Source organism: Mytilus edulis, chromosome 8 (genome assembly GCF_963676685.1).
Source record: "Mytilus edulis chromosome 8, xbMytEdul2.2, whole genome shotgun sequence".
Classification (NCBI taxonomy): Eukaryota; Metazoa; Mollusca; class Bivalvia; order Mytilida; family Mytilidae; genus Mytilus; species Mytilus edulis.
The window spans coordinates 6,314,526-6,329,206 of NC_092351.1; the positions used below are offsets into that span (position 1 = coordinate 6,314,526).

At 34.1% G+C, this 14,681-nt stretch overlaps 1 protein-coding gene across 3 annotated transcripts in view; it reads right to left on the reverse strand.

Annotated features, from left to right (window-relative positions):
• LOC139484688 (uncharacterized) overlaps positions 1-6,364 on the reverse strand; it is a 30,193-nt gene extending 23,829 nt beyond the window's left edge. For all 3 annotated transcript variants that reach the window (XM_071268551.1, XM_071268552.1, XM_071268550.1), the window contains exons 1-2: positions 6,029-6,364; positions 3,432-3,931 (exon numbers count right to left, since the gene is read on the reverse strand). In XM_071268551.1, the coding sequence (XP_071124652.1) occupies positions 3,432-3,931; positions 6,029-6,200 (672 nt within the window). In that variant the 5' untranslated portion in view covers positions 6,201-6,364. The remainder of the gene's footprint in view (positions 1-3,431; positions 3,932-6,028) is intronic.
• Positions 6,365-14,681: the final 8,317 nt, after the last annotated feature.

Consider the following 14,681-nt stretch of genomic DNA (forward strand, 5'->3'; position numbering starts at 1 on the left):
ATCTTTTGAATACATTAATTCCATGTACATGATGTACATGATGTAGTTCAACCTGCTTATTATATAGATATAGGAAGATGTAGTGTGAGTGCCAATGAGGCAACTCTCAATCCAAATAACAATTTATAAAAGTAAACCATTATAGGTCAATGAACGGCCTTCAACACGGAGCCTTGGCTCACACCGAACAAAAAGCTAAAAAGGGCCTCAAAATTACTAGTGTAAAACCATTCAAAAGGGAAAACCAACGGTCTAATCTATATTAAAAACGAGAAACGAGAAACACGTATAAATTACATAAACAAACGACAACTACTGTACATCAGATTCCTGACTTAGGACAGGTGCAAATATTTGCAGCTTATTATATATATATATATATCATGCATTCAATAAATAATATAAGAACAAACCTTGACAAAAGTCATTCAACTAATTTATGTGGGTCAAAGTACTTATCAAAATTCATAGTACTACGGTACATACACTAAAACTTTGCTTACATAATGACATTGCAAAATGTTTTTTACAAAATGAGTGTTGGGTGAAATAATTATTTTATTCGTAATACTGAACATTCATAAAATGATAATGTAATGAAATAAAGATAATGGAAATCTTTGAGCTCTTTATTTTGATTTAAAAGGGAGTTTTCTCCAATTTCTTGCCACTCTTAAGGGAAAGCATCACCAGTATCCTATGGGGTTGCCTCAAGTTTTTTTAAATTCATAAATTGGGACACCTTACAGAGGAATTGTGCCGCATTTGATTATGAGTTCTTATGGATTTATCAAAAGCTTTTGACTGCTTACCTCATGAAATTTTACTAGATAAATTACTAGCATATGGTGTTTCTCCACATTCAGTATCTTTATTAAAATCATATCTTTCTGATAGAAAACAGCAAATTAAAGTAAACGGTGTTCTGAGTAGCTTGGCTGACATCCAAAAAGGGGTACCCCAAGGTTCTATATTGGGGCCCCTTTTATTTAATATCTTCATAAATGATATTTTTTATTTTGTTAAACATGGTACATTATATAATTATGCGGACGACAATACTCTGTCTTTTAGTAGTCCGGATTATGACCATCTCATATCAACATTAGAATCTGAGTCTCAAGTGCTTATTGATTGGTTTAAAGAAAATAAGATGCAGGCAAATCCTGATAAATTCCAAGTTATTGCTGTAGGGAAAAGAACCTTTGCAAAAAATCCATCTATACAAATTCAGCAAAATATTTTATCTTGTGAAGAAACAGTAAAATTACTTGGAATTGATATTGATTACCAACTAAAATTTGATGCACATATAAGTAACTTGTGTAGAAAAGCATCACAACAGCTGAATGTTCTCAAGAGAATTGGATCATTTTTAAACAGATTAAATAAACTTACAATTTTTCATACTTTTATTTTGAGTAATTTTAATTTTTGCCCTTTGGCTTGGCATTTTTGTACAGAGAAAAATTCTAAAAAACTTGAAAAAATACAAGAGAGAGCATTACGATTTGTATACGACGACTATTTATCATCCTCTGAAACTCTTCTTGAGAACGCAAAGGTTCCAACCCTACAAGTAAGACGCATCAGGACAATGGCACTTGAGACTTTTAAAATTTTAAATAATTTGGCTCCTGTATGTTTACAAAATTTAATAAAAATTAAACACACTAAATATTCTTTTAGATACAGCAATATTTTGGATGTACCACAGGTAAGAGCTACCTCATATGGAAAAAAATCTTTTAGTTTTGCTGCTGCTACTTTATGGAATAGCTTACCTGACCACTTCAGGACTGTTAACAGTTTCTCACATTTTAAGAGTCTTGTACAGTCCTGGAGTGGAACAGAATGTTTTTGCTCTGCCTGTAGATAACTTTGTGTTACAATATTTATGCTTTTTATGTTGCATTAACAGCCTGTGTTGCAACTGAAATTTTTGTTTTTTACCTTTTAAAATTTGAAATTTTTACTTTATAAATCATAAATTATTTAAAAATTAATTTTTAAACAGAAAATTTTTAAAAATTTTAGTGCTTCATATATATGTTTTGGTATTTTGCAAGATACATGTATATGCTATTTGCCTAAGAGTTAACTTTTGGTGCTGCTTTTTATTATTTATTGCATGCTGCATGCCTTGTTTTATTTGTTATTGCATATGTTTTTATATTCGGTGAAAAGCTCATTAGAGCTTATGTTTGTATTGTTTGTCAATATGCCGAATCCAAATAAAGTTTTACTTACTTACGGTACTTACTTACTTAGATGGAGATTTTCGGCAGGGTGAAATGGTATAATGATGGCAGTGTCACCAATGTGTCAATGCTTGTTATCTGAGCAACATTAAATGATGATAACTTTGGGGATTCTAAATGTAAACCTATTAGTTTCACAACTTTTCTTTTGCAGTTTCACATGTTTCAGATGAGAAGATTTGTGAACATTGTAAGTTAAAATTTATGGTCAAATATTGCCTCTGGTAGAACTATGAGACATTTGATTAACCTTTTTTAGGAAATGGGTTGAGCATGACTTCAGCATGTCAGTGATTAAAACGTACAATGTATGTCAGATTAAAACTAGGAATGGCAGCAGCAGAAGGACAAATTCAGTTTTTTATTTATTATGAGTCAATCATGTACATTTGACCTATGTTTTAAATTTAAACAGAACTAAATCACCAGCCATGACAGTGTACTGTTGCACATGCTTATTTACAGGTATATTTAAATGTATTTGTATTTTATAACATCTTTGCTAGCCAAGGGTTATGATCCACTTCCCTTCTCTCCAACCTTGGCGTATTGAGATAGAATTTTGGAGACACAAGGTTATTATTTTCATTGTTTGCAGTCGAAAAATCGCTGCATCCAATCAAAAAGCGCCTATAACATGATCACGTGTAAATGTAGAAAGTGTATGTAAACAAATGCCACTTGCTTTTGTGCAAAAAGTCTTTACATCCCTAAATATATGACTATATTAAGTGACAATTTGAATGTTTTCAGTGGCGGATCCAGAACTTTTCTTAAGGGGGGGCCCATTTCAGTCATGCTTCAGTGATTCCCTACATAATCAACCAAATTTTTCCCAAGAAGGGGGGCCCGGGCCCCTCAGCCCCCCCCCCCCTCGATCCGCCTATGGTTTTTATGAGACTAATAGAAGGTCCTATGTATGTTTCTTGTACAAATGCATGAATATCAACGTATACTTTCGTTTCCTGCTTTACACAGTGTGTAGAATCTAGACAGTACTGTGTTTTTACCTCCAAATTGAAGAATTCAAGTGCTACTATTTGTCAAGAATAATGTATTTGGAATGGGCGTGACTTTAATCTACCATTAGATGGCGCAACATTGTTTTCACAAATGTTGGCTTAATTTGCCAAGGGTGGAGAGGAGGGTAAACATATATTGTAAACTTACATGTAATGCTCCTGACAAAATAGACTGAGATATGAGATTACTATCTGTGTGGATATCATCATCTACAGATAAAGGATTAATAGTGGGTTGTTCTTCAGTATGTCCTTTGTCCTTCACTTCTTGTGTTCTTCCATATGTTGAGGCCATTACACTTCGGATTTGTTGAAGTGGACTAGAAGATGCCGGAGGAACTCTGCGACGTTCCAGGCCAACTGTTGATGAAGCACTATTAGATGCTATAGCATGGTCACTTAAGACTGTTGATTTACTTAAGGGTGGCATGTCTTCCTCATGTGACTTAGGAGGTAAAGTCACATGACTTTTTGGACTCGCTAACTCATGCCTTGCTTCACATTGTTGTAAAGCAGATCTGACATCTGTAGATTCATCATTGTTTTTACACAGTATTTCTTGTGCCATTTTGTGAAGTCTGCTCTTTTTTCTGTCAATGTTGCCACCTTCTCCACAAAATGTCAGTAAAGTATCTATAGCTTTATCCACTGAAAAGTACAAATATATCTTTCCATAAATATGCCTGAATGGATGATTAATAATTTGCAACTGTTTAGTGTTATGATGATACAATTCAGAAACCTATGAGCCTAATGATTATTATAATGATAAGCCTTATGAATAACATATTCTGCACTCTTTTATTCCCCACAGCAATTCATGAAAAAAACTTTTTTGACTTTTTTAAAATTAGAAAGATCATATCATAAGGAACATGTATACATGTACTAAGTTTCAGGTTGATTGGACTTCAACTTCATCAAAAACTACCATGCCCAAAAACTTTAACCTGAAGCAGAACAGACGAACGAAAGAACGAACACATAGACCAGAAAACATAATACCCCTCTACTATCGTAGGTGGGGCATAATTAAAAACTTAGTTCACATGTGAGGAGAGATTTTTCTATTTTGTACTTACTAAAGGCTTTATAATAATTCATGTAGAATTAATATGTTGATGCACATCACAACTGGACAGTGATTTGTGTGCATCTTAAAAGTACTATCTATGTTTATTGATATTGTTAAATATACATTGAATTGAAGCCCAGGTGGTCGTGTGGTCTAGCAGGACGGCTGCAGTGCAGGCGATTTGGTGTCACGATATCACAGTAGCATGGGTTCGAATCCCGTCAAGGGAAGAACAAAAAATTTGCGATAGCAAATTTACAGATCTAACATTGTTGGGTTGATGTTTAGACGAGTTGTATATTGAATATTATTGATATACTAATCTTGTTTTTGTTTGATTGTATTTGAATTATCTCCCCTTGACTTAGGTTGACATTTATTTTGTGATTCCGTCCAACATGTCATGTCTGACCCTTATCTGTTAATGATCTCTGGTGGCCTCTCCTGTTCAACAGCATTGTAAAGACAGTGATGCATGTGGCTAGAGGAGAAGGCATATTCAGGTATCCTAACCCAGAGTGATAAATGATGAGTATGATCGAGTAGAAAATTATAATATATATAATATACAATTAGCATATCTAACTTTTTAATTTTAGACTGTTATTAAAAACAATTAATATCAATACATGTATTATGAATTATCTATATATTTATGAATCACAATGCTTGGTGCATTTTCAGATGCAATAAAAGTAAATTACAAAAAAAGAAAGGTCTCACTGCTCAGATTTGAAATCTGTGTGTTGTGATTCAAATAAAATTGAGAATGGAAATGGGGAATGTGCCAAAGAGACAACAACCCGACCATAGAAAAAAACAACAGCAGAAGGTCACCAACAGGTCTTCAATGTAGCGAGAAATTCCCGCACCCGGAGGCGTCCTTCAGCTGGCCCCTAAACAAATATATACTAGTTCAGTGATAATGAACGCCATACTAATTTCCAAATTGTACACAAGAAACTAAAATTAAAATAATACAAGACTAACAAAGGAGATGCTCTTGACTTGGGACAGGCGCAAAAATGCATTGTGAATGAGATTTATGAAATCTGAAGGAGGCAAACTTAAGTACAGCTAAAATGCCTGTCACCTGGTTAATACCTTCATGTAGGACTGACAATTAAATATCAAAACAATTACATAACTGGAAAAACTGTGTTTCTTATAACCAGAAATAGGAAAAGAACATGTAAACTGCAAACAAATAGAATGACAGTGAAAGCTGTTTTTCATTAGAATATAAATATTATACTATTTATAATATGGACATCTAAAAACACTAATAATTTAAATGCAAATGTATATACAAACGTAAAATGTGTGAAGTTAAACAGACTCAAATTATACCTTACCTGCCTATGTTCCTGAGTTTAGGGAAAACAACATTCAGTTTTCATTTGACCAAGAGTGAAATTGCAAGTCATGAAAAAAGTACATAAATCTTTTCTTGTCTGAAGACAATTGCACAGTAGTCAAGTTGACTACCCTTTGTATGTGTGAAATTTAGGGGTGACTGTTAAACTGATAGTGTGTGAGTGGTACTGGTAGTACATGTTTACTTGTGATTGCGTTTGGATGAACTTTCATTTTCTAATTTCAGTTGAATTAGGGAATAGGACATTTTTTACAATAAACTTTGCAATTTCAATATTGCCACCTTGACTTGCCTTTCCAATCCATTTCTGTTAAAATCATGTGCACGACCTCTGGTTCAACTTTCCCATGAAACATTTCCTGGAGCACTTGAAAAATTTTGTCATTTTCAGAATGATCAAGGATCGAGTTGCTTCCAAATTTAGGCACTTTGATTGGACTTTTTTGTCGATTGGAGTGTGCCATCTTATACAAAATTCTTCTAGTTTGGGTTTATCAGGAGATCAAGTAAACAAGTGTGCATGTAAACGTTCTAAACATTGTCATAGCCTTTTCTTGGATGGAATTTCGATATTTACAAATGTCACGAAAACGTGTGATGGCTTCTGCGCATGACTCAAACTAAAATTGGGAGTCGTGATCGGACTAAAACACAATTCCGGAAACTTGCAATTTATTGCATGTTCAACGAGATGTGTAATAAAGTCTATCTCCTCTTTTTTCATACGACGTGCTTCATGGGGTTTTTCATTCTTTTAAGCTCCCAAATTGATTGATTGATTGATTTTTCTCTCGATTGATTGGTCGAAGTTGATTGATTGATTTTTTTCTCGATTGATTGATTGATTGATTGATTGATTACTTGATTAATTCTTGGTGTAAATTAAATTAACCGGGCGAAATATTTGTACATTATAAAAAACACAGAGGCGAATGATAGACCTGAAGGTATCGAGCCGTTATGTTATAAATCATTGGCGGATCCAGGGTGGGTTCCGGGGGTTTGAACCCCCCTTGTTTGGGGCAGATCAATGCATTTGAATGGGGACATATAGCTGGAACCCCCCCCCCCTTTTTATCCTGGATTGAGAACACCCCTTTTTAAAATGGCTGGATTCGCCCCTGTAAATGTTTCTGGTAGTAAACATGGTGAAGGACTCCAGATACCACCCAGTACTTACGAATTTAGCTGTTTACTCGGATAAAACCAATATCTCAGTTATGTTAAGTATTTTAAATTTTAAACCCCAAGCATGTGTCGCTTACATAGGTCCATTCAACTTCAACAATGTCCCATATCAGTTAACTAAAAATTGTCATTAAAGAGCAATCATTCCAATAATGAGTTGACTGAAGATTTCGGCCATGTTGACTTATTTGTAGATATGGTTTTGCTGATCATTAATTTGCGGTTTAAAATGGTCATAGTTTTCGAGATAATTGGCATTAACACCCAAACATGCCGGGTCACAGAAAAAGATTACTTCGATATTAATGAGTGACTGAGTCATCGAACCCGGCCTTCGGGCCAGGTGAGCTAAAAAACGATAGTTTGTTTTTTTTTTTTTTTTTTTTTTTTTTTTTTTTTTATATCAATTGTTTCTAATGCACGACGATAATCTGTTTTCAGGAACAAAACTCTCTTTAAGTCATCTGCTTCGCTGGACTTGCATCGCCGGCAAATACTATTGTAAAATCCACACAGTCGTAAACGTTTGCATGTTTTGTTTCTCGATTTGTGAATGTTTCTTATATAATTAGAAATATTAGAAATTCTATTAAAGGATTACTTCAGATTCCCTCATCGTCATCCTCCTAAAAAAAACTATTAGACAGTGACAACTGCACTGCAAAAGGGATTTTGTCATCATATCGTATACTTGAACAAAGATTGTGATTTTTTTCTGCTAACAGTTTTTAGAGTGAGAACTAAAAAAAAGTTCGAGTTGTGGGTTTTAGGCTACACAACCTTATATATATACTGTCTTTTCCAAAACAGGGATGAAGAACAATCTATATATCATACCGTTGCGACTTACAAACAAAGAGAAGCGCGAGATTAGCAACTAAATAAGAAAAGTAAAATGACAAAATTTCAACAATTAAGATTAAAAAATATAATAATAGATACTTGCACATATAGTTATATAACATATCCTATAGCGAATCCTCATTATATAACTGTTCTAGAATTTATCCCCTTCGTTTAACTGGGTACAATTATAGTAGAGTGGTCATTTCATTTTTATCCACTATGTTTTTGCTAGATGCATTTCTACACGTATACCCATCTGATTTATATTGTTCGTTCTTATGTTGTACTGTTACACCACTGTCCCAGGATAGGGAGATGGTTGGGATCCCGCTAACATGTTTAACTCAACCACATTCTGTATATATGTGCTTGTCGCAATCCAGGAGCTTTTAACATATTTGTTTTTCGTTCATTTTTTTTTTACATTAATTAGGCCGTTAGTTTTCTCGATTGAACATGTTGAATGGTTTATCTTTATGTGATTTTGTGGCCTTTTATAACTGACTATGCGGTATGGACTTTGCTCATTGTTGAAGGCCGTATGGTGACTTATAGCTGTTAATTTGTGTGTCATTTGGTCTCTTGTGAAAAGTTGTCTTATTGGTAATCATACCATGCACTTCTCAGTCTTTTTTTATATTTACGGCATGGTTCTTTTCGATGTTTAAGGCCATACGGTGGACGATATAATTGCCTGTATCCACTTTATTTTAACATGTTGAACTCTGGTGGATATTTATCTCATTGGCAATCATACCACATCTCCTTTTTTCTATATGGTATCGTTTCTATGATGAAAGTCTTGATTCATAGGAAGAGACTGATCTAGCTACAGATAAGTAGTTTTCCAGACTTGTTTTACCCTACTTTTGTATTTCCATTAGACTATTACGGATGAACCATTAATCGTATAAAGATAAGAGAATGTCGTATGATTTCAATGCAATGATACAAATCTCTACCAAATACTATATGTCGTAGAAATTAACAGCCATGGGTCATCGTATGGCCTTCAACAATTAACGAATTCCATACCGCATAGCAAGCTATAACAGTATTAAAACATTTGACTTTTCTACTCTTTACACAAGTATTCCACATTCCAAACTAAAAGACAAATTGAAAGAGTTGGTATTACTTTGCTTCATAAAAAAGAATGGCCAACGTAGATACAAGTATCTTGTCTTAGGGAAGGATAAATCATACTTTGTAAAGAATCACTCTGATTCAAACAAAAAATTCTCTGAAACCGATATTATCAAGATACTAGATTTCTTGATTGACAACATATTTGTAACGTTCGGAGGACGTGTTTTTCAACAGACTGTCGGCATCCCAATGGGAACAAACTGTGCCCCTCTACTTGCCGACTTGTTTCTTTATTATTATGAGGCTGACTTCATGCAGGAGCTTCTTAGGAAGAGAGATAAGAAGTTAGCAATATCCTTAACTCTACTTTCCGCTATATAGATGACGTTCTTTCACTAAACAATTCAAAATTTGGTGACTTTGTGGAACGCATCTATCCCATCGAATAGGAGATAAAGGATACTACAGATACAGTTAAGTCGGCTTCATATCTTGACTTACATCAAGAAATTGACAATGAGGGTCGGTTGAAAACAAAACTTTACGACAAAAGAGATGATTTCAGCTTTCCAATTGTGAACTTTCCATTTCTAAGTAGCAACATTCCAGCAGCACCTGCATACGGGGTATATATCTCCCAATTGATACGATATTCCCGTGCTTGCATTTCCTATCATGATTTTCGTGATAGAGGGTAACTGCTCACAAGGCAGCTATTAAACCAAGAGTTCCAAATGGTGAAGTTGAAATTATCCCTTCGTAAATTTTACGGACGCCATCACGAGTTGGTTGACCGTTATGGAATAACCGTTTCACAAATGATATCGGATATGTTCCTTACGTCGTAACTACAATCCCCTTCCCTTTCATGAATGTGACCTACCGAATTAGACTATTTACCGGATTTGTAATCACATACGCAACACGACGGGTGCCACATGTGGAGCAGGATCTGCTTACCCTTCTGGAGCACCTGAGATTACCCCTAGTTTTTGGTGGGGTTCGTGTTGTTTATTCTTTAGTTTTCTATGTTGTGTCATGTGTACTATTGTTTTTCTGTTTGTCTTTTTCATTTTTAGCCATGGCGTTGTCAGTTTGTTTTAGATTTATGAGTTTGACTGTCCCTTTGTTATCTTTCGTCCCTCTTCTATAAAGAAAAATAGCAAGCTATAAAGCAAAACTTAGCTCGATTGGCTCATTGATGAGGATTTCACCTGCATGATCGAGACAGACACATACATATTAGTGACGGGGATCACCTTTATCCTCCTATCTAATCCCACCCCGGAAAATTGAGAAATGCAGTCAGTTTTTACCAATTTTTTGACAAAATATATATATGAGCGAAGATTAACCCAAACATTTATTTTACACACATTAAAATCTTTTTATAAATCATCATGTATAACAAAATATCTTCTTTTTTTTTTGTAAAGCGTGTCCTTGTTATCTCGTAGCTTAATATTAATGTCACTTGGTCTCAAAATGATTTTTGAAATCAAGGGACAAAATGGTGGCCTTATCATACCTTCGCCATTGGACATCAATGTGAAAAAATTATAATAGTTGCTATAATAACACATTAGTGTAGAAGTCGGGGGAAGAGCAATTGGCGTTTGTCCCCTAAAAATGTATTTTTGATATAAAAAAATAATAAACAAAAAATATCTTGGATTTCGAGACGTTTCGGTCATTTGTCGTTTCAGCCATACACCACTTCGGCCTTGGTCGTTTCGGTCAATTATGTCTTTTTTATGCTCCACTCAGGGGCATTATGTTTTTCGGTCTGTGCGTTCGTTCGTTCGTTCCATTCGTCCGCCCTTTCGTCCGTCTGTCCCGCTTCAGGTTAAAGTTTTTGGTCAAGGTAGTTTTTGATGAAGTTGAAGTCCAATCAACTTGAAACTTAGTACATTATGTTCCCTGTGATATACGACGATCTTTCTAATCTTAATACCAAATTAGAGTTTTTACCCCAATTTCACGGTCCACTGAACATAGAAAATGATAGAGCGGATGGAGCATCCTTGTACCAGAGACATGATATAATACAATTGTATTATATGTCTCTGCTTGAACTATGGACAAATTATTGTTCTGAATGTCTGTTTATCAATGTTAAGAATAAAAATAAGAGAAGAGGTTACTAAATATATCATGATTATACATGTCCAGTTTCAATACAAAGGTTATGTGAAGACAAACGAATCCTTGTTATACATTCACGAAAAAGTACAGGAATGCATTTCTGTAAATAAAATTGCAAAACTACATTTGTGACCACATTATACAGTGGCGGATCCAGAGGGGGGCGTAGAGGGCGTACGCCCCCTCTTTTGCTGGGACTTTTTTTTGGGGGGGAGGTAAAATGATTAATCAGACTAGACTTCCTGAACTTTGCCATTTCCCGTGTATTTTATTTTTATACAACAATTCTTAACTTCTTTATAAGATATTTTTCGCTGGTATTTACCGACTATGGCAAAGTCATGTGATTCGCTTTGGTGGAATTGACCAGTGCGTCGAAAAAATGTCACTCGGTCATTTTTAAATTCAAATTACAGTAACACATTGCTTAGGCTGAGAATAACAATCATGACACCTTCAAAGCAAGAAGGTATTGACTTTTATTTCACAATTCCACCAAACAGAAAGTTAAACTCTATTACACTCTCATGAAAAAATAAGTTCCACAGCAATATATTATTTTACATACGAAAACATGTTTAACCCCAAACGCCCTATAGGTCTATTTCAAAATAACATAGCTGAACAATGAACCCCGGTCAGTATTTAAAGCTCTAGATAGATTTAAAGTCTAAGGTATTTACATTTGAGGAGGCAGTCTGAGATATTTGAGAAAAAAAATCTAACTCTGATGTATGACTTAAACAAAAATTCTGGCCGTATCTGGATTGAAAACAATAATCTTGTCCATTTTTTTGTTACTATTAGAAACGACAATTTCCAACAGAATTATTTAGCATTAAATGAACATGATGAATAAAAACGGGCGTTTTTTTTTGGGGCCGGGTTTCCATGTCTGACCGGAATGTCTGTTTCGCCGAACTGATATATTGAATACTTTTTTCAAAACCAGACTGCAACCTGCCTACTGGGTGTGGCCTTTATGTCTCCGTTTATCGACCGGCATTCATAAATTCGTTGTCATTTCAGACTCATTCGTAGCCTTTTGGTTGATTTGGAACCCTTACTTCTCTTGTTTGGGTGAAACTTTTCAACGAAACATTTGGCTAAACATTGCTTGTTTGTATTTTAACTCGTGTCGGTCGTTTTGTAAATTTCATTGAATAGCCTGGCGTATATTTTACTTACAAAAAGAAATCTGTAAGTTTATCCTAATTTAACATACAACACACGATAATTTGCCATGTCTAAGTTTGACTGACAAGTCCCACACCAAATATATCAGTACATAGCTTTGGATCCATACTATCATTTTATGATAGACACTTGATAGGGAGAATTAATACAGCATAAAACATGTCCAACCCTTACACTTTACAGCAACTGTAAAATATACATGTTCCACGTCAGGAACCGTTAAAGGTGCATTTTAAACTTATTTCATGTTTTTTTTAGCCCAAAAAAGGTCCTAAAATTTGTTAGCCTCGCTCTGCTCGGCGAACTTTACAAATTTCGCCCCCCCCCCCCCTTTTTCCAAAATCCTGGATCCGCCCCTGACATACTTATATAATCGTCACTTTGCAGAAGAATCTAATAAAAATTGTAACTCTTGGTAAGCTTGATTAAACAAACGCAGTCTTATTAAAGGTAAATATGAGCTGTCTACATTTAACAACCACTGATTATCCCACAAATTATTTATACTAAGACTATATATATCAATCTTTTTACATATGTTGCCCAATTCATACATTTTGAACAACAAGTAAACACAAGTTCTTTATAACAAGACCTTTATATACAATTGTCACTAATTATCTATTTTTTACCAAAATTTAAGTATTCTATAATTACGCTCATACTGCAGTGGAAATCTACCTAATTCAAAATAGACCATCACATTTAAGGTCGTTCTTTTGACACTTACTAACATTTTGCGGTAGTCCAAATGGACCTTTTCTATCATAGGAGATTTGTTTACTCTCCATATCTCACACCCATACAATAATATACTACTAACATAAGTATCAAAAAGACTAAGCATTGTAAATACATTTAAACATAATGATGATGTAGTTCTTCTCATACTGAACACAACTTTTCTACCTTGTTCTGCACAATGTTTCTGTTTACTAAGAAATTTACAATTATAGGGTATTAATTCACCTAAATAACAAAATTGTTCCACAATATCCATTGTTTGACCGTTATAACCCCATTCTCATTATAGGCCGTACAATTCCACCCTTCCTGAATACAACAATTTTTGTTTTCTTTGTATTAACAGACAAGGCGAAGCCCCATTTTTCTGTGTAAATTGACAAAGTATTCAACATTTCTTGTAAACCTTCTACTGTTTCAGACATCAAATTCAGGTCATCAGCATACATTAACAAAAATAATGTTATATCTTGAAACTCAAAGGCACAATTGAATGCAAAATGAATTTATTGCTATTAGCAATAAATTCATTTTTCAAAATCATTCACATAAAAAAAGAAAATAAAATTGGAGAAAGAACTTCCCCTTGCATTAAACCAAGGTTGTTACAAAATAATCAGAGTTTAGCACATTGAATCAAATACAGGTTCTAACATTATTATACATAGATTTTAAAACAGTTAATAGTCTTCCCCGGATACATAATTTGGCAATTGTTACTGTACCAGTGATAAATAAAGTATTCATTCATTCATTCAGATACGTTTGTATAATATTTAATTAGATAATTGGATTAGCCGAGTGATAAAATACTTATATGCCAGTTGTATTTTAAAAGACAAATGTATCAACTAGCAAATGAGCATCAGTTTGTGATCTTGTCTGCATTGATTCAACATAAAACTATTGTCTGATCGGTTGTCAGGTGGAATTTTCGAAAATTCATCAACATTTAAAAAAAAATCTAATTAAATATTTCGTGGAAGGGCAGACTAGATTTTTTTAGTGGTTGAAAACTATAAACCCTAGTTATCAGTCACACACAAAATATTATAATTTTTCGAAGATACGCATTTTGATATCCAACTTGAAAGACTGTCGTCAAGTACTTTTAGTAAAAAAAAGCTATTCGAACACACCTACTCTGTTTTTGTGATTCATCAGATAGGTATTACACTTGACCCGTATATTTCATTTTTCAGCACTGTGATTGTTTATGTTATAAAGTCAACCATTAGCTTTGATATATAAAATTGATAGAATCTGAAGCGAGACGATGTATGAAATATTCTTGCTTTCACGGTACGATATCAAGACAAAATGATCAACTCAAACACGCCCTTACATAAAAGGGTGCATTCGATTTTCTCTCTTCGATACAATATATGAATTGTTACCCTTTTTTTGGATTTTTTTCTTGAGTCACATAATGGAAGGGCAGACACGAAAATTACTGAACTAATAGATTGATATGTTCTCCGTCTGTGGTGATTTTTTCCAAAAAATCGGAGGTTATGCATTTTCTACATCCATACCAAGATACCATGTCGTCGACTTGATATCTAATTGTTCTGCTTAACTATGTTCTAGATAAATTGAAAACTTATGCAAATGTCGGTGTTTTTAAAATAAAACACTTCGTAATTGAGAAGAAAATTGTCATTTGATTTGTTTCTATTAACTTTTAAAAATTTTGTCATTCTTCTCTAACAAAGAGCTTCGATTCTTTTGTTCTA